This window comes from Paramisgurnus dabryanus, chromosome 15 (genome assembly GCF_030506205.2).
Source record: "Paramisgurnus dabryanus chromosome 15, PD_genome_1.1, whole genome shotgun sequence".
Taxonomy (NCBI): Eukaryota; Metazoa; Chordata; class Actinopteri; order Cypriniformes; family Cobitidae; genus Paramisgurnus; species Paramisgurnus dabryanus.
Window position 1 is genome coordinate 11,183,522 of NC_133351.1, and position 21,726 is coordinate 11,205,247.

Below are 21,726 nucleotides of genomic sequence, written 5' to 3' on the forward strand. Positions count from 1 at the left end.
GAGTAGCGTTGACTGAGCTAACGTTACGTCTTATGTGTTTATTATCATATCATTTCACATAGTGAATCCACTGACGAGACACAGCATATGCTGGTGGTAAACAAACACGTGTGTACCAATAATCGTGCATGAGTTTTGGGAGGCGTTCCCAAAAAACTAGCTGTGAAGGAGGGGGGGCTGTTCTTACACATGCGCTCATTTAAAAAACTCAGTAACAGTCTTTGGATTCTCAGTCGGCGAAAACATCCTCTTTTGCGCCTTTAAGAATGAAATTTTCAATGCACGTTAACATAATATCTAAACCATATTTGAATCTATGTAGTAACAAGATGGAAAGAAAATAGGTAATTACAAGATGGTAAACAACACAATAAACTGTATGTTTTAATCAGGGCTCAAGGGTTCTCTAAAACAGACAATAGAGACACTACAATAAAATAAGAGGCTTGTGTTTTAATACCAAGCATCAAATTATCAAAGGTGCACCGTAAAATCTGGTATTGTTTTGCTGGCCCTTAGGGTGGCTGCATACTTATTTATATTATGTCAGAGAACTTTACAACCCAAATGGGTTTTATTTATAAAACATGAGCGGAACGAATTTTTGTGCAAATCGTTCGTGAAACCATTCGTATGCAAACATTCACATTAAATTGAATGCGACAATTTACATAAAAATGATTTACACTGAAATTCGTTTCATAAACAAGCCTTAAACGGGGATGGCAGGATGAGAAAAAACTTAAGTATGCAGACTTGCTCATTCGTGCGATTAAAAGTTATGCATACATTTCCTTACGCAGTCCCATTTGAAACCTATTGGACGGTTGGATCGGGCTGGTGTGCATGCTCGAATACAACAAAACAAGCATTGTTAGCATCACCACAGGCTTTTCGGTTTATCTCTGCATTTTAAACTGCGCTAATGAAAGCATTAAACACAAAATAAATGAAACACTTCAGCTCAAGCACTTTAGATAGCAGAGAGCTGGAGCTTTTAGCCATTGGAGACAGTGAAAAATTGCTGGATGATTCTGATGAAACAACCAGAAATCCATCATCTCCTCAGCGCCTACACACTGGTTGCCCTAAACAGAAACAAAAGTGTTCCAAATTGCCAACGCAATAACCTATATATAGAGACCTGATTGTTTCGATGTTATTTTCAGACACAGCGCTGTGTTGGCAGGACCACTGCGGATTTGACAAGCCCACAAAAGCACAAGCATCTCATGGCTTCATTTGGGACCAATAACCCAATCAGATTTGAAAGGATGAGCACAGCTAAGCTCACTCATCTCGGTTTAATCTTCTCAAGGGAATCAACGCACAGACTGGGGAGCTTTCACAGCCTTTGCTGACAGCATGTGAGGCGTCCAGCAACCTGTCTGCTTGTAAAAACACGGACCCCTGTCAGCAAGTTGGTTAAGAGCACTGAAAGAATGCTGAAATGAGTGTTGCCATTTTGATTTGATGGTCAAGTTGACAAAGGATTCACGTACAGTACACAGCCATATATGTATCCCTTATTTCTCACATTTTCTGATAAACGTGAGTACTGCTTGTAGACCCACAGACTCACGGACTGCTGTGAAGTTCCTTTGGCATCACTGTGCTGTTGTTTACTAGTTACCTGGTGTTATCTAGTACAAATGATAGTTTTTACACTGCATGATACATCTACAGCCTGCGTGCTAACATGAAAAACAACGTTGACCAATAGCAAGAGCTGCTGCAGAATAAAGCTATAATGGACTAACTGTCAATCAACCTGCCAAGCTGTATAAACCTGTCAGAAACCAGCTTATGAATATTCAAATGAAAGCTTATTTTCACACAGGAGCAGACGTCAATCTCCATCCATATTATTCATTATTCTTTCATGAGAATAACCGTACACCGAAGGTTAATCTCCATTCAGAATAAGGACAATGAGTGACACAGCGGATTACGTCTGATTGAATGTCACAAAATCGCATCATACAAAAAGCAATTTCTTGTATTAGCCATTTTGCAATAATGCCCGAAACCATAGTGGAGAATACATCTAATGCACTCATTCAGTCCCATAATCCATTGCAATATGGCGTGTAAACAACATACAGTACGTTAAAGGCAGGGTGCATGATTTCTTAAAGCATATGTTGACATTTGAAATCACCTAAACAAACACGCCCCTACCCCAATTGGGGGTGTGTGATATGGCAATATTTGATCGTGACCGATTATCTCCATGATTAACTTTTCGGAAACGTTGTATCGTGATTCGTGCCTACATCAAGTACGCGACAAGGGGCGCACTACATGAAGGTGAAGTATGGGATATCTTTCCCATGTCGCCAACCCCTAAGCCCGAAAGAATCTGGACCTTCTTTGGATAGACCCGCCCCACACATACACAACCCAAACAACGATGTCGGTTAGTAGACATGCCCCTTACTGCTGATTGGCTATACTTTTTGTTTTGGTACTCAGCGTTTTTCAAAAATTGTGCACCCCACCTTTAAATCCATTATTGGTAAAATTGGTAAAAATACACCGTTCTGACTCATTTTCGTTCACCTTATCTTTGCACTAAAAGGTAAAGAGTTAAATATCAAGGTACCTGTGGAGTAAAAGGTGAGAAAAAACAGCAAAAGTCCAGTGAAGAGGTTGCTAAGGAAGGTGACCAATCCACAGGTGATGCCCTCGGGCACAGGGTAAACAGTCTCGATGATCAGCTCGAAGAAAATGGGTATGCTGCTGTTGATGAAGATACCCACCAGGATACAGGAGGTGTAGAGAGTGGCTAAAGGGGGAAGCGAAAAAGAAGAGGGGTTGTTTCTCAAATATATTTCATTCTTAATACACAAGACACACAAAAGATAAATGTGTTGATGACTGTTGACTGAATTACAGTTGCACATCATGTTGCTCAACTCTTTAATACATTCTTTTGAATTTGTAACAGTGGCTTTGGCTTCACAAGATATTTAATTGCTGCTACAATAAATATGTATAAACATCTTTATGCTTCAATAAAAAAAATCAACACTACTGTTAACCAATTTTCTGTGCTTAATATATAAATAAATAAATAAATATGTATATATTTATGTATATTTATTTATTATTTTATTTTTTTATGTATTTTTTCTTTCAATAAAAAAGGTTTTATAATTGAAACTGTGTTGGAAAGCTGAGTCATTATTCTAGAGTGCTGTGAAAACACTTATCGCACCATTAAATAATCATTTTAATGTGCTACTTTAATATCTAAAATATTTTTAAATATTTTAGCACATTAAAAATGGTTGTACTGCTTAATTACATGTGAACATTGCAATAGACTGCCTTCTGTTTAGTTGCCCGGTTTCATTCTAAAATTCGCAAAAAAACTTTTTGGATAGTAAATAATTAAAACGATTATTCTACTGTTTTGAGTTTCTGGTTTGTAGGAGTTTTGGAGTCTGAAACGTGACTTTTATATTATAATAAACTGACTACTGAGTACAAATTTTAAATAGAAAGTTAATTGTAACATTAAAGGAATAGTTCACCTAAAAATGTAATTTATTTACTAAAAGTGTTGTTTCAAACCCATCAATTGCCTTAGGAACACATTTTTAGATATTTTTGATGATGTCAGCAGGTCACGGTGCATGCATCATAGTCTGCTGGTGAACGATCAAGGAATAAAGTTTTTTTTTGCGCACAAAAGTGTCGCTTCATAATATTGAATTGATTGAATCACTGATGGCACATGGAGATTTTTGTTGATGTCTTTCATTTATTTCTGGGCTTGAATAGTGTCAGTGGAGGAGCAATCTATGGAACAGTTACACATTTTTTTTTTTCATAAAAAATATCTAAAAATTTGTTCCAAAGATGATCACGGGTACGTGATTTACAACATTTTTATTTTGGGGTAAACTATCTCTTTAACAATGTAGTTACTCGATGATAAACAAATATCAAAAGTAACACATAATTTCATTAAGACTCTTCTTGAATTTGAATTTGTGCACTCTTTTCTTCTTGTGACACTCTGAATAATCTCCTAAAATAAATTAAACATTTATTCATTAACCAGGCGCTTTTATCCAAAGCGACTTAGTCAGAGAGCATTTAACGTTATTAACAAATATGGTGGAAAAATGTATTTGCACCGTTGTATCACTGTAAATGTAATGCACACCCAAAGTGGTCATGCAGTTATGGCAGAATGTCATAGGTGATTCCTTATATAATGATTCTACTAGTGAACATTAATATTAATATATTTCCTATAAATTATTAAAGTTATTTTTTAGAGTGCTCACATGTAAACAAAATTCTTTCAAACTGATTTGCAAACTATAAAAACTTATCAGATGTTCACATTACTGCCCAATAAGTACCCATAGTTGGCTTGTGCCAGACATAGACAGAACATCCTGGATATAATAAAAAAGGTTTTGCACAAAACATCTTGAGAAAACATCCAAATATGAGGTTTAAGTGGAAGACATGATGTCAAGGCTGTTAAATTATTAAACATTTCAATGCACACCCAAGGCGGTAATACAGGCACGACGGGAGACGAAGCTCTGTTGTCAATTATTCCCCGCATAACCATTCTACTGCGATTCACAACCAGACAGAATAAGTCTTGATGAATCGATGTTGGCACAACACGGCCTTGTGTTCATTAGCAAGCGATATGAATCACGAGAGAATGCGGGAAGCCATGGCGACGGGACGCGTGCGCGATATAAACCCATGCCAGATGGACAGCCGGTCCAAGAGCCTGTGAGCCCCGTCTGCCAGGAATTCTGGGAGCGAACAGATAAAAAAGTCAGGTGCCAACCATAAAATGATAATAGATGGAAATGTTTGAGCTGGCTGATCTATGGGGCATATGTTTGTTTCAGACTGGCTTCTCTGGAGCTCCACTCTCTTTTTCTCTTCACTGATCAGGACTTAATGAGTTCCTTAGGCTCCGTCTAAAAGATGCCCACGCCGCCCCTCGCCTGGCAGACTCCCTGCGGGTGTCGTTTTTATAGATGTGCATGAGGCAGAACGTATTGTCCTTCTCAGCACAGCGTACCTTCAGTGGAGGGCAGGTGTGTGAGTCTGGGTAGACAGGTGAGAGTGAACCAAGTGGCTGCCAAGGACGCCCCGGCAAACATCAGTACCAGAATCAGCTTCAGCATTCCTCGAATGGAGTCGGCAAACCTGAGGGCGAAGAAATATAAAGAAACTAAATCTCAAGTCATAGCTCAAAGGTGACGGAATGAAACTACAGACAAACTAAATTACTGATGTAACTGTTCGCAGAGGTTATATTTGGTGCAGACACTCACAGAAAATGTCTCTTATATTTCTGTCCTTTAAAAACATCCCAGGTAGAGCTCGTTCAAAAACAAGTCACAGACTCGTTTATTTGATCTACATCTAACTTTATAAACGCTGACAAAGTTCTTTGCAGTTTCTTCTCATCATGCATCAGGTACGTCTCAGTGTCTCTAACGTGATGGAGATATGCCAGTATCTCTAAGGCATACTCTTTATCACCTTCTCCACAACAAAGATGAAACCTGTCGTAACAGAAACACTTTGTGAAGGAAGTTGTTGTTATTTGTTCTGCTGAAGTTGCAAAAGACTTTAAATGTTTATGGGTTTTTTATGCATTTTAGGGTCGAGACAAGATGAGAAAGGCACTGGGAAAAAGGGATATGGACATCATATTTAAACCTATATTTTTTACACATATAGCAAGTGATATAAATATCAATATAGTACATCTGAAGGATTGTGCAAGTTCTACCCACCAGCTTTGTTGTATTAGCATTTATGTTTTGCTCTTTTTATTAAGATACAAACAGAAAATACCAGACACATGTATGCAAAATGAAAAGTAAACCAAAATTTTCAGAACAAAAGGCAAACAGTGTTTAGTGTAACCTCTCTTGGCACTACTAAACACATCTCAAGTCCTTTCATTTAGGTTTAAGAGAGCCTGCAGGTTCCTGCAATTGGTCAAGTGTAAGGGGAACTTACATTAAATGCTTAAAGGGACACTTCACTTTTTTGGAAAATATGCTCATTTTCAAGCTCCCCTAGAGTTAAACATTAGATTTTTACCGTTTTCGAATCCATTCAGCCTATCTGCGCTGCCACTTTTAGCATAGCTTAGCACAATCCATTGAATCTGATTAGACCATTAGCATTGCACAAAAAAATAACCAAAGAGTTTCGATATTTTCCTATTTAAAGGACAAGTTCGGTATTTTAGACTTAAAGCCCTGTTTTCAGATTGTTTATGGTCAAATAGAATGGTTTTGACTGAAATTTCGACATTTTCGGCTGCCCTGAGAATTTTCGCTTGTTTGTGTTTCAGCTCAGACCTCTACAATGGCTTTATAGGTGCACTGGAACAATCCTTCCTAAAATGCATTAAACTTTCGTTTACAAAGACGTGAAACTCACCGAGTGGTCAGGGGTGTTCACTGATATGCTCACACAAAAATCGCGTTAAAAGATGCTTTCCAACAGCTGTTTTAGCATTCGTTGTTAACTTGTGGACCTATTTCCCCAAACGCCTCACACCCGTACATTCTTCCGCTTAGAGCTTGAATAATAAATACTCCAGCCCAGGAGGTGGCGCTAATCCGCCTTTGCCAATTGCAAGAATAGAAACAAAGTTCCCGGCGCGGAGTAATACCGTACCTCACAGGACGTCTAATACAGTCAATGGAGTTGGTAAAAACTACGATAAAACCTGTTGGAATGCGTCTTTTGGAGCGATTTTTGTGTGAGCATACCAGTAAACACCCCTGACCACTCGGTGAGTTTCACGTCTTTGTAAACGAAAGTTTAATGCATTTTAGGAAGGATTGTTCCAGTGCACCTATAAAGCCATTGTAGAGGTCTGAGCTGAAACACAAACAAGCGAAAATTCTCAGGGCAGCCGAAAATGTCGAAATTTCAGTCAAAACCATTCTATTTGACCATAAACAATCTGAAAACAGGGCTTTAAGTCTAAAATACCGAACTTGTCCTTTAAAATTTGACTCTTCTGTAGTTACATCGTGTACTACAACTTTAAATTTTCTGTCGGTCTTAGTACACGATGTAACTATAGAAGAGTCAAGTTTTAAATAGGAAAAATATCGAAACTTAATATTAGCGATGCTAATGGTCTAATCAGATTCAATGGATTATGCTAAGCTATGCTAAAAGTGGTACTGCAAGACCCAGAGATCAGCTGAATGGATTCCAAAACGGTAAAAATCAAATGTTTAACTCTAGGGGAGCTTGAAAATGAGCGTATTTTACAAAAAGTGGAGTGTCCCTTTATTACTGCATACAATTTTTTTGTATTTTTTGGTTGTATTGTAATAAAAAGACTCATAAATAATTATATATTGTCACTTTACCATTGCAAAAACAACATATCTAATGGTGGCATCATGGTGACTTTTGCATAGTACTGTATATATTCTCTTGCAGCCTGTTGCTAGTCGTAATTTCACATATGGTAAGAGAGATGAACGACTGTATCCTACAGGATAACAAACCCGCACAAGCATTTTCTTCTTCATTTGAAAAGCAATGTCACCCCTACTTCCCAAGTGCCGTCTGACAATTGCAATCTGTGCAACGGTTTGTCAGGCGTCCCAGCGTCTGCTCAACTGCTCGGCATACCTCACAGCGCAAAGCATTAATTGACCCGCGGTGACAGACTGTTATGATTCATCCCTTCTGGGCTAAAACCGCCATAACGCCGAATGAGGACGAGTTTTTGACGGGGATGGCGGCCATTATATCCGCCTCCGGAATGACATCAATTAGAATGTGTGGCCATCGCCCCTGCAGCTCAATTTTAATGCAGCCATTTTTCTAAAGCATGGACTTGACCCAAAGGGATGCGACGGAGACAATGGCGTATAATAACTCACGTTAACGCATTTTCCTCATGATGCGTGGCACTGGGAGGGTGCCGGGCCCCGTAACTCACAGGGGCCCATTAATGAGGGATCACACACACCAAACAACCACTAATAGTGTCGCAAAGGACCAGGCTGACGCGTAGATTCAGTCGGGCATCTGTTGCATCTCGTTGCGGTTACTCCCAAAAGAACACGGGAAACAGACAAAAAACAAACTCGTAAAAGAGTGAAAATCAACCGTCAGGGTGTTCGCATACTTTAATCAGCTTTATCAATCCCCATTCGGCTTGTGGCCCTCATTTGAATAACACACAAAACTGGAGCAGCTCACAAGGCTCCACTGATGTTTTTTAACTTGCTTTGTCGCTGCCGTAACAGCTTGTCCTAATCCCAAAACCAATGCAGCAAAACAACACAGAGTTCATCTAATTAAAAGGTTTTCAAAACACAAAACCTGGCTGGATGTGCTGATAGACCCTCCTACAAATATTTAATCAAGGACAAGGACAACAAATGTCTAAAAAAAGTATTTTACCTAACTCTGGTGTCTTAATAATTCTGTGTAACGTAGCAATTTCATTAGCATTTTCACTCAGTGGTTTGAATAATTAGACGGAAGAGAGTAAATTAGCTTTGGGATCTGGGAGGATCCAAACTATCCTGCAAAAAATGTGGCCAAAATATTGACACAGTCAAAGTAAATCTCGACTAGACACTCTTCACAAAAATGAAAACTGTTGTAAATGCCTAGTTTGCCCAGGACACATTTGAGAACTTTGACAACACATTAAAAACACAGGCTAAACTTTTTGTCACAGAAGTTATATAGTATTATAAACAATAACTGTCTTTCAACAGATGCACGCTTGAGAACAATTTAGTCAAGAAAACAGACAAAAAATGTATGATTTATCTTGTCTTATCTTATAGGCGTATTCACATTTTTTTTACTTGAATAAGTATGTATCTCTCCCTAAAATCACTTTCTGTAAACTAGAAAAAAAGTAGCAAATCATCTTTCATGTCTATGACATAACTAAGAACACTAAAAAGTCCAGTATTTCTCACACTGTTAAAAATTATTTGCTGGCTTAAATGTTTTTGTTTAATCAACTGAGATTTACAAGCCATTTCCACTTACTATTATTTATCTTGATTAGAGATGAGTGTTATAAATATATTTAAAATATGTCAACTTCATTTTATAATTATTTGTAGCAACCATAGACTGTAAAAAAGTTGGACGTCACCCATAGATTTCTGAAGATCGTTTTTGAAGCCAATAGTAGGCGGTGCCTGCCGTCGCCATCTTGGCCACGCGTCACCGCACATTACTCGCAGATATCCGAAAATGCGTAAAGGAGGCTGGACATGGGTGACACCCCATTTAGACAGCCAGCGACCAGCAGTAGCAGAGCGACGCGATCTCATTCTTTTCAATGGAAACCGGGCGACTTCCGGCGGCACAAGCGAAAGTGACCGTTGGCGACCGTATGGGCATGTCCAGCGACGCGAGAAAGTTAAGAAAAGTTTAACTTCAGGAGCGACTACCAATGAGAACGAAGCAGTGGAGTTCACGTCACCCTTCTCTCGTCAGTTACTGCCGTGGATGGTACTCATTTGTTTATGACACGCAGATTTAGAAACGCCTCATTGAAAAACATGGGCGACACACGGCGATAACATCGCTGGCTGTCTGAATGCGGCTTGAAGCCGAGTTGCTGAAACCACACCCGCCTAGCTCAACTCTAAAGACAGCAGTGGGTGTTTAACCGTCACTCAAGAGGCCAAGCACTTAATTATGCAGAACTTTAACTCTTTCCCTGCCATTGACGAGTTATCGCGTCAATTAAGAGAAAACGCTTCCCTGCCAATGACAGGTTTTTGGGTGAACTATCCCTTTAATACTCTCTTCTTAGCTTGCACATATTCGCAAAAGGGAGCTTAAAGTAATGTTTTTAATATTCTGAGCCATCATGTGCGATTTTATAGGGACCTTGTTTGACTTCAACACATGTAAAGACACCTTGCAAATAACCTGCAATTTTATGTTTCAAACAGAAATAATGACAGAGTTACAGCTTTAACATATTTCTCATTTCATAAAGTTATTGAGAAAGCACAAAAAATGGACTATTAAAATTGTCCCCATACCCAGATTTGAATTAATAAGCTTACAATAATGATTCATATTTTGAACAGCAGGATCCAGTTTCATAAGCAAAGTCAGCTTGAGTTCATTTGACTTCACCACAAGTAAAATAAAGTAATCCGCATTTCTATGTTTCATACAGAGATAACAATAAAGAAGCAAAAAATACAGATTCCAGCTTTGAGAAGTATTTTAAAGTCTCCATGAAATTTAAACTTAAACTTGGTCTCTCTTAGTAAAAATACATTAAGTGTTTGTATAAACTGGTATGACCCAAAATGCAAACAAAATTCGCATTCAGAATTCAAAACTTCATAACTCTCATAGTGTGGCTGTTAAAAATGCACTTGGAGAACAGAGCAATGAAAACAACGTCATATTTACTTTATCTGGAGCAGCAAAATGCTGTTTTCAATTTGCCCTTAGTTTGACACGTGCGCTAAAAAAAGTCGAGAATTGTAATGACGTCATCCTACACTTCAGCTTCTCATCAAATTTCCTGTCAATCAAATGCTTTCTAGACACAGAAGCGTCTGGCACCTTACATTACGCTGAATCTGCACCTGAAATCACACCTAAAATTAACACTTGTTAATAAATTTACTAGTTGCTATATGGGGAATGGCACATAGTGAACTATGTATGAAAAATGATCTAGTTTGAATATGCTTTCCACTGAAGTCTGATATCTCATCGGTGTCACGTGAGTCGCTTTAACGCACACACACGCACGCACGCACACACACAGCTCCGGTCCAGCATAATAGCACAGAGCAGATCTAACTTTCTATTGCAGTTGAAATGACATTGCCACATCAAAAAATGCTCCATGTTACTTCAGTGGGCCTTTAACTGGAGATATATATGAACTAAAACTAAATAATTGTATTTTCCTGGGGTCTTAATGATTTTAATTGCCCCTTTTAGATGCAAAGTGAATAGTAATGTCATCACTCACCTTGCCATGGCAACACCAAACACACAGCCTCCAACAATGGACCAGAACCCGATCGAACCAGCATCCACCTGTAAGAGGGCAGAGAAAGGTGGGGATTATACTCTACTTGGGATGCTGGACACCATTCAAGGAGCAGCTAGATGGCGAGGATGCGTCTGCAGTGTGAGCAGCCATGTCAATCAGACATAGCAGAATAAACTGCCAGACATCATGCTGTCCACGTATGTGTCTTTGAAGGGGGCCAGAAGCACTCCGGTTGAACCGCACACTCAACAAAACAGATGGTTCAGCATTAGACAAGCCCAATGTCAACCATGGTATTCGTGATAGCATCTGAATCTCAAAACAAGATTCCCTGGGCTTATTGCAATATTGTACAATGATCATAGAAACAGTTTCATGAATTATTGATGATATACTTAATAAGGATTTGATAAGCAGTTTTCACATTAGAATTACAGACAAACCAAAATTATGACATTGTGGTTATTATCAAAATGCTATTATATTATCTGCCTGTAAAATAAGGGCTTTAAAATAACACTGCATTTATGCATTTAATCCAAAGTGATTTACAGTGCGTTCAAGCTATGCAATGATTTTTATTAGTAAGCGTGATCCCTGGGGTCCGAAGTCATGACCTTTGGACTGCTAACACAATGCATAAATAATGCCGGTATAACTCAGTCAGAAATCTCTAATAGAGGATTAGTCCATTTTCTTAAAAAAAAATCCAGATAATTTACTCACCACCATGTCATCCAAAATGTTGATGTCTTTCTTTGTTCAGTCGAAAAGAAATTATGTTTTTGAGGAAAACATTCCAGGATTTTTCTCATTTTAATGGACCCCAACACTTAACAGTTTTACTACAGTTTAAAATTGCGGTTTCACAGGACTCTAAATGATCCCGAATGAGGCAGAAGGGTTTTATCTAGTGAAACGATTTGAAATTTTTGACAAGAAAAATATAAAATATGCACTTTTAAACCACAACTTCTCGTCTTCGTCTGGTTGTGTGACGCGCCAGCGCGACCTCACGTAATTCGTCATCACATAAATAGTTGACGTATCGAAACTACGCCCCAATGTTTAAAAGTGTGGAGAAAGAGGACCGTTCCGACGTTGTTGTATGTCAAATGATACCAATTCATGTCTTTGTGTCAGTTTACTGTTTAAAATGGTGCGCAAATGTGCGTTTCATATATGTAACACGTGACCTTTCGACGTCATTACGCAATTACATGAGGTCGCGCTGGCTTATAACACAGCCAGAGGAAGACGAGAAGTTGTGGTTTAAAAGTGCATATTTTTCATTTCTCTTGCCAAAAATGACAATCGTTTCGCTAGATAAGGCAAGGCAAGGCAAGTTTATTTGTATAGCACATTTCATACACAGAGGTCATTCAAAGTGCTTTACATAGAAATGAGAAAACAAAAATTAAAGATACATGAATTTAAAATATCAATTTAAAAGAAAATAAATGTGATTTTAATAAAAACTGTTTAAATGTGTGAAAAAGAATAAAACAGGAATAAAAGTATAAAACAGTTACAAATAAGGATAAAAACAAGAGAAATAAAAAGAATTAAAATAGTGCATATAAAATATAGTGCAATCAGTTCGGACGCAGCAAAGTGCTCATTCAGTAAATGCATAGCTAAACAGATGTGTTTTGAGTCTGGATTTGAATGTGACTACTGTTGGAGCACATCTGATCTCTTCTGGAAGCTGGTTCCAGCTGTGACTGGCATAATAGCTAAAAGCTGACTTTCCTTACTTTGAGTGAACCCTTGGTATTTCTAGCTGATGTGATCCTAATCATCTGAGTGATCTGAGTTTATATTCAATGAGCATATCAGTAATGTATTGAGGTCCTAGTCCACTGAGTGATTTATAAACCATTAATAATACTTTAAAATCAATCCTAAATGTAACTGGTAGCCAGTGTAGAGACCTGAGGACTGGTGTGATATGTTCATATTTTCTGGTTCTGCTCAGAATCCTGGCAGCAGCGTTCTGAATGAGCTGGAGCTGTCTAATGGTCTTTTTGGGAAGGCCAGTGAGGAGGCCATTACAATAATCCACCCTGCTGGTGATGAAAGCATGCACAAGTTTCTCTAAGTCTTGTCTGGAAACAAAGCATCTAATTCTTGAGATATTTTTGAGATGATAATATGCTGATTTAGTTATTGCTTTGACATGACTACTGAAACTAAGGTCAGATTCCAGAATCACACCAAGATTCTTAGAGATAAGACCCTTATGCATCGTTTTGGATCATTTAGAGTCATTTGAAACCGCAATTTAAATTTCTTCTCAACTGAACAAAGAAAGACATAAACATTTTGGATGACATGGTGGTGAGCTTTTAAGAAAATGTACTAATCCTTTAACGCAACATGTATATATATTTAAAACAAAAAATTACAGATTTAATAATATCAAAACCAGATCCTTGAAGGCACATTTTTCTCTGGTTTATTTTATACCAACAAATAAACAACGACAAATTATTTTGGCCAGCTTTCACTTAACTGTCATGCTTTTACAAATAGCTGATAATTTAACTACATTTTGTATTCAGATGCCAATTTCAACCTTGAGTAAAAAATCTTTAGAGGCAATAAGTCGGTGTTTTTGGCAACTTTAAATGTGATGCATGTGATTTTTTTTAAGTCAAAATGCATTCTCCTATCCAGGATTAATAGAGTTATTACAGTTGTAGCGACATCTACTGTATAAGTCTTTATGTTTGTTTGTTTGTTTGTTTATTCATTCTTTACACCATTCCAGCATCTATGGCTAAATTCCTGCTGAGAACGGTTTAATCCATAAACAGTCCAAGTGGATCTACACAAGTTAATTCATACACTGTAAAAAATACTTTGCTGCCTTAAAAAATTTGTAGAATCAACTTGGATTTACAAGTCATTTCAACTTACTATTATTTATCTTGACTAGAGATTAGTTGTTATAACTACAGGTGAGTTGTTATTACTTATAAAATTAAGTTGACTTTTCTCAACTATATTTTATAAGTTGTGACAACTCATTTCTGTTGACATGACTTGTAAATCTGAGTTGATTTAACAAATAATTTTAAGGCAGCAAAGTATTTTTACAGTGTACATGCGTAAGGAAAGGGGCAATTTTGCATCTCCAATAACCTAACCTGCATGTTTTTGGCATGTGGGTGGAAACCGGAGTACCCAGAGTAAAGCCAACGATGACACAGGGAGAACATGCAAACTCCACATAGAAAGGCCACCTGACCTAGCCCGGGTTCGAACCTCGGACCGCATGAACAGACACTTTGGCTATTCAGTTTGGAGATGCTAGTGCACAGAAGTTAGATACTTCACCTTTTTTACACAATTTTTTATTAGGTCTATAAAGAAATACAAAAAAATGGATGTCTCTGAAGTTCCAAGCAACCTTCAACTTGAGATGACTTTCTAAGTTCAAAAGATGTTTTGTCTAATCAGTGCACAGCCGCTGTGCGCAGGCTTAATGGCCACTCTCTATTAATGAAGCAATTACACAACAGTGATTAATGTAGCAGAGGATTCTGTGCCTAAATGATGCTCATAATTGTTGTACCGGTCAACATACAGCCTCTGGCTGTATGCTGCATTAGACTCTCAGTTAGAGACAGCTGATGGGCAAATGCTGTTTATCTCCATTTGAATCTAAAAATGCATTGAGTTTATGTTACGTCCGTGCCCAAAGCAGCTGGGGCTGAATCAACAGGAAAAGTTTCATTTAAAAAATCAAACCGGCGCTAACTAGAATGTTTGTGGATTACTAATACAGCCCTGTAATAACTTTTCCCACATGTAATTTATCCAGTTTCTGACCATGCATGAATTATTCTGCTTTCCACATTTAAATAACTGTGCAAAAGATGCTCTCAACAACAGTGAAACACTAAAATTAGCACAAAAAAGCTTCTGGCATTCATTTTCATTTGTTGTTTATCAGTAAATGAGACTTGAATGCAAGCGTGGAGGATGGCAATGGGAAAATATTGTACAAAAAGCTGAAAGCTTTTTTAAACATGCTGTTTTCTGACAATAACCCAGCTACTTTGAAATGAAACTACACAACATGGAGACTTTATCTCTACGAGCCTCTAATTCAGTTAGCCCTAGAATGTTGAATGATTGCTTTGGCCCATAACTCTTACATTTCAGATGCAAATGTGAGGGGGCTGTAAAGAATCAGAAACGCTGAGGTGGAGAGCTCATCTCATTAAGTCGTGGCTTCCTATCAAACATGAAGTACTTTTGTGAATATGCAAATAAATGCGTCTTAAGCATGTATGTTTGATTTGATTCTGATGAGTTCAGTTTGAGAGTATGGATGGAGAGGGCTATTGTCATGTGGATAGCTGCCACAATTAGATGTTTTTTAACAACTTGTTGTAAAGTCTGAAGTTTAGCCATACGGGCCTGCCAGTCGGTAATGAGTAAGACTATAGAAAAGCAAAACAGAAAATTGTTTGCCTAATTCACAACACGTGCGTCCACACATGAATTTGTTCTTGTACTTATTCTTACGTTAGTGAATGTGGAGTGTTCTACATGAGCAACCGCGTGCACAAGGTTGATAATTTACATAAAAAAGCTCCATATAAAGGCTTTCCGCAGCACTGGTCCACATAAAATTTTAGAGTAGTTTGTCATAGAAGGAAAAGAGCTCGAAAAGAAATCCATGAACATGTTTATTATCGACAAAGTTTTGTTTTGCTTGCATTTTTTATTTGGGAGGTTTTGCTGTCGCTGGAGGAAGCCAGTGCTGTCCACCAACCGGAATAACATTAAAGAAGTATTGGATGCGTTGACAAATATGCCATTTAATTAACTCTTTCCCCGCCATTGACGAGATATCTCGTCAATTAAGAGAAAACGCTTCCCCGCCAATGACGAGATTTTCCGTCTTTCCGCAATACCGCTATTATCCACCAGGTGGATAATACTTTTTAAACCCGGAAGTATTGCCCTATGGCAAGCTGCTGCATGTCCATGTCTGTTTTAAAGATCGCTCTGAATGTGATCTGTATGAAAAGTCCGTCACAAAAATGGAATTATCTCTGCTTTTTGCTCAAAATATGGTGTTTTTGCAAAAACCTACCCATATTCAAAAGCTGATTGCAAAAGAACCACTAAAGGTAGGATGAAACGTTTTTTTTTGTTTGAAAGCAGAGGGTCTGTTCTTTTATTTGGTATATTGTATGTTTATATATTTAAAGAAGAACATTTTCTGGAAGGCATTAAACTTTGGTGAAAATCATGAAAAACGCTGGCGCTGGCTGGCAACTTTTTTTAAAAACGCTGGCGGTGAAAGAGTTAATATGACAGAGGCGCGCATCTGTATCTAAAATAAAACAGACAAGTGATTGACGTTTGGACTTCTTATACCATTTACATGACGTTACATTAGGTATTAAGCAGATTTGTCATTACGTGCATCTTCTTTAAATGTGTAGAAAAAAATAAGTAGGCTATAATAATGTATAATATAATGTAAATAATAATAATGTAGATCATGTATAATATTATATAATAATAATAATATTATGTAATACAGAAAATATTATAATATAAAATATAATCATGTACATTTTATAAATCAATATTATAATACACATTATAATTATAGCCTATTTGATTATAGCGTACGTGATTATTGCGTACGAGTGGTTTTAGGTTTTCTTGAATTTTCATACGAAAGTTTTTGTTGAATCGTTTTGGTTGTGAAAACATCCGTATGCACATCACACGCACAAATTTGTGCGTATGCAAGCTTAAAGGTGCAGTGTGTAAATTTTAGCAGTATCTTGTGGTGAGGTTGTGAATTGCAACCAACGGCTTTATCCACTGCTCACCCCTCGCTTTTGAAACACATAGAGAAGCTACGGTAGCCGCCACCGGACAAACATGTCATCGTCGGAGGCAACTTAGTAAAAACACTTTGTCCGTTAAGGGCTTCTGAAGAAACATGGCGGCACAAAATGGCGACTTCCATGTAAGGGGACCCTCGGTGTATGCAGATAAAAACGTTTCATTCTAAGGTAATAAACACATAACAGTTCATTATGAAAGGTCATTACACGCCCGTAATAATATAGTTTTGTATCCTATTTTGCATTTTCTTCTAAAAATTACACACTGCACCTTTAATGAATGAGTCTCAATATCCTTTTCCTCTGTGATATTAATCTCATTTGTACATCTTTTACTAAAACAACTCAGGTTATTAAACATACTGGATACACATTGGAAAAGGCACAAAGTATTATATTTATATAAAGGTATTTTCCATATTGTTTTTTACAGCAATCTTTCATGTATTTTGAATCCTGTATTTTCTGTATTTTTGATAGGGTTAACAAAATGTCCTTAAAATAAACGGATAATGTCCTGGCACAAAATTTAATTTTTTTGTTATTTTTTTACAGGAAGATCTTTTTATACTCAAGATTCATTCATAAAGCCCTATAGTTTATGCAATAAAACCATCTTTTTTTTAACATTAGCAAAATTCTTGGGGATGAAATTGTTTGACTTTCCATGATACATAAAGAGTTATTTTACTAAATCTCCAGACTGATCCTTTTATTACAAGGAAAACCACAGTGACCACGGGAAGTCGGGTAACAATAAGCTTAATGCAACAATAAAATGACGTGTGGGTGAGTACATAATGCCAGAAAGGAACAGTGTCCCCAGACATGAAATTTAAGACATATTAGGACATTCATCTTTTCATTGAAACCTTGAAATGTATCATCGAGACATCTAGTAAACTGGTCTTACCTGGTTAATTTTGGCAGGTGTAAGAATCATATCCAGCACGCCGGCCCAGCCGGCAACAACACCTGTGGGTACGGAGTAGGCGAGTGCTATCATCAGGAACCGCATGTTGCTGAAAAAGCAAAAGATTAAAACTGATGAAAACTGCTAGCAATAGACCACTATGAAAGCACCTGAAGGCACTTTTGACTGTGCATGCCGCTCATCTTTGAAGGCAGAATGGATCTTTCGAAGCTGTCACACAGCTTAACATCAAAGCTCGTGCAACTCTAGAATCTCAAAGACTTCCGAGTTCCCTTCCTATACCTTCAAACCTGTCACCAAACATTTATCCTACCCTGGAGCCTAGAGACAGAGATAAAAATCTCCTGAGGAGACAAAATACACAGAGATGATAGCGGAAGTGGATATCAGGTATAATACTGGGATAAAGAGATGTCTGGCTGCAGTGGCTTTGTTTTTTATTACTTGAGTTAGCTCAACCAAATAAGTTTCACAGAGTTTGAATGACCTCTAGATGTCAGAATTAAGAGACACTACATATAATCTATACATTTAGGGCCAGATTTACTAAACAGGGCAAATTAGCGCATGAGCGCAATTCCAAAAATGCGCTGATGGGAGTGGTGATATCTGCGGGTTATTTACTAAAAAAGCGCTTTTTAAATAACACAGGCGCAACAGCTGATTTCCATAATGACCAACCAATCTACTAAGAGCAGCGCAAATTAGCGCATGGTTGCAAATAAGCAGAGATGATGCTCCTGCAGGTGCATGTGATATACAGGCCGATAAATAAAGGCAGAGAGACGCGTGAACTTATCTGGTAAAATGATCCTGGAAATCCTCTCCCTTCTACCATGCAGTCTCTGATTTCTGCGATGTCTCCTCCTAGCAACAACAATTGCAGCCATTTCGAGCGCAAAATGATTTAAGACATGCTTTTTTTCGGCGTTAAATAGTCGCGCAAATGCCATACATAACACATGCGCAAACATTAGTAAATCGCGTTGCGTGAATCATTTAAATAGTCTCCTCCCAAAATGTTTGCGTCTGAAAGGGAAACTCCTAGAAATGCATATGCAATCAGGTCAGTCGCAAAAAGAACTAGACCACACCTTTTCAGCGCTAATGATCCACTGCGCGTCTTTAGTAAATTCCGACATCGCTATTTACCGCCAAAATGATGGTTTACGCTGGCGCAAGCGCTTAGTAAATCTGGCCCATAGTCTCTACTGTACAGTATGTCCTAAAATGTATTTTCTGTAAAACTGCCTTGCAATCATACAATATTTGTGAAAAGCACAATTGAAAGCAATTTAAATTGAATAAATAAAGAGAACAGCTAAGTACAGTGTCAAAAATGGTCCCTAGCTGTTACCTAGGTGGTACCCTTTTAAAAAGTACCTAAAGAGCTTATATTTTTATAAGGTCCATTATAAGGACCCCTTAAAGGGTACTGCCCCCAGCTTGGGACCCTATTGGGACCATTTATTTCTGACATTGTCATCCTGCAAACAATTTTTAAAAAAATGACGTGTTCGGCAAAGCTATGCATAATATAAGCACTGTGTCCATGTAATTTCTAGTAGGTCTGTAAGGCACAGTGAAAATACCTTAGTACACTATAATAGCATTATCAATGTGATTTGCTCATTTTCTGCTAACAAATCCTTTCCTGAAGCGAACCGCGATGCAACAACAAAGAAAAGCTCTGAAGATGTTCCAGTTAATACAAACACATAGCACGGTTTAGTGTACTTTCAATTTTGTGGTAATCCCGCCTTGAGCCCCTGCTATGTCAGATGTTTCTTCTTTATGCATTAGCATTTTTATGAGCATCTATGCAGTCGCAGGATTGCTGTGGTTGAGCATGAAACAGGTCGAAAATTCCGTTCTCGGTGGAATCGGTCTTTATGTGAGCCTTTCAGCAGACCTTCAATGACTCCCAACCCAATTACAATCATTCACCCACTTCTCCATCTATTTTCCTCAAGTGTTCCACACAGTGCCTCCCGATTTTCCCTGAGTGAAAACATTCCCCCCGTAAAACAACAGAGCACCTGAAACTCATTGCAAAGGGCTCTCCAAAGACGCTTTGTTTATCTTTTTGAGGTGAAGTGTTGTGGAATTTATTTGTTGCTTTTTTTGTTGGGACAAGTTGGGACCCTTTGGAGTTGTGTGAATTTTCTTTTAAAACTTAAATTCCATGTTTTTCTATTGTAAAAACAGTAACCCTGTAGCATTAACTACTACTAACAGATAATTAATATGAAATTGTGTGCCGCTGGGATGACATATTTTTGTATGCCAAACTATGAAGTTCGCATTTTGCAAGAAGTTTTTGAATGGGGTTTTGATAAAACTTCTTAAATAAGATATTTGTTAAGCATCAGCCCATGATATTTTCACATTTTATTCTATGACAAAACACACCAGAAAAAAGACTCAATCATGACTTTTTAAATTAATTGTTGGGGACATTAAACATCATCACACATGAAGATCTGCAAAATAGATATAATTCCCAATAAAGATTCATCCACAGAGTATTTCCTTACAAGGGAACATGTCTTTAAATGTGTTTAATAAAGTATGAAAAAGTTGTCAAAAGCTTGATGGTGATGACGTTGATCTCGAGAGACAGCTGGTGTAGTCTAAGGTTAGCTTTTTATTTCTAGTATACACATTTAGATTTAAAAATGTAGACTTTTTAGACGCATTTAGACTTAAGGTTATTTTTTTGCAATGTATGTATGTATGCATGTATGTTTGTATGTATGTATCTATCTATATAATTTCAGTGAGCAAATGATGACAAAAATTTTGCATAATTATTTGTCTCATTGCAATTTACACTATCATGAAAAAAGTAAAAGTAGCCCCTCATTACTTTCAATTCATTATATGTTTATTTAAGTTTTTGAAAAAAAAACCTCAATCAATGTTGTCTTGATGTAACAAAAAAGGGGGCATGAAGGATCAAACTATGTGTGACTGTCAGTGGCGGATGGTGACTTCTTTTTTGAAGCGCACTATGCGAAGGTCGTCACAACATGTATGTAGCTTGCCATGTGTGTGGTTCGTAATTTCAAAATATGTGTTATGCGCTTTGAGAGATCCTGTGTGCATCACGTGTCATGCCAAAATAAGTGCCTGCTGCAGACGCGTCTAAAGGGTTTATGATAAAAGAGACGCTCGCATTTGCAAGATACTCGCATAATCTCATGCGTTATCAGAGTTTACTGTTAAGGAAGTTTCTAGCATGTATTTTGGGAATGTGAGCGTCTCTTTTATCATAAACGGTTTTGATGCGTGTGCAGCAGGCACTTATTTTGACAAAACACGTGATGCACACAGGATCTCTCGGCACGCAGGACACAAATTTTGAAAAAGGGAACCACACACGTGACAATCGGAACACTTATTTTGAATTAGCGCATCATTGAATGAGCAGTCATGTGAGAGATAAGTGAAATAGGGATTTGAGAGCATAGAAATAGAGTCTAAAATAAATCCAAGTTGTAAACAAACAGAAACTGTAAACAACTCTTATTACAAAAAAATTGTTTTTACAACGTTTTTGTCTTTTACAAAGAAAAAAAATCTTATGCACATCCAATAATTAAAAAAGTGTTGGGATAAATTTGGATCGGTTTTAAAAAATAGTTGGCACTTGTAGCCTTTAGCTTTTCATTTCTAGTATACGCATTTAGACTTAAAAAAAAAAGTTGTTTTCATCTGTGAAGATTATCTTGTTGGACAAAACGTGTATGTGTGTTAAACCTTCTTTAAACACAGAGCTTATTTTTGCAATAATCCAAAAGTCTATGGGAAAAATGAATGTGCTTTTGTCAAGGGAACCAGTGTCCAATTAACTTCTG

The 21,726-nt window shown here is 37.5% G+C and overlaps 2 protein-coding genes across 2 annotated transcripts in view; one reads left to right on the forward strand and one right to left on the reverse strand.

The window, feature by feature from the left end:
* The window catches only part of hspbap1 (hspb associated protein 1), a 464,289-nt gene that overhangs the window by 399,429 nt on the left and 43,134 nt on the right, over nucleotides 1-21,726 (forward strand). The window lies entirely within an intron of this gene.
* slc49a4 (solute carrier family 49 member 4) overlaps nucleotides 1-21,726 on the reverse strand; it is a 61,549-nt gene that overhangs the window by 10,209 nt on the left and 29,614 nt on the right. The window contains exons 6-9 of the mRNA XM_065251992.2: nucleotides 17,846-17,954; nucleotides 11,024-11,091; nucleotides 5,069-5,196; nucleotides 2,606-2,788 (exon numbers count right to left, since the gene is read on the reverse strand). Of these exons, the coding sequence (XP_065108064.1) occupies nucleotides 2,606-2,788; nucleotides 5,069-5,196; nucleotides 11,024-11,091; nucleotides 17,846-17,954 (488 nt within the window). The remainder of the gene's footprint in view (nucleotides 1-2,605; nucleotides 2,789-5,068; nucleotides 5,197-11,023; nucleotides 11,092-17,845; nucleotides 17,955-21,726) is intronic.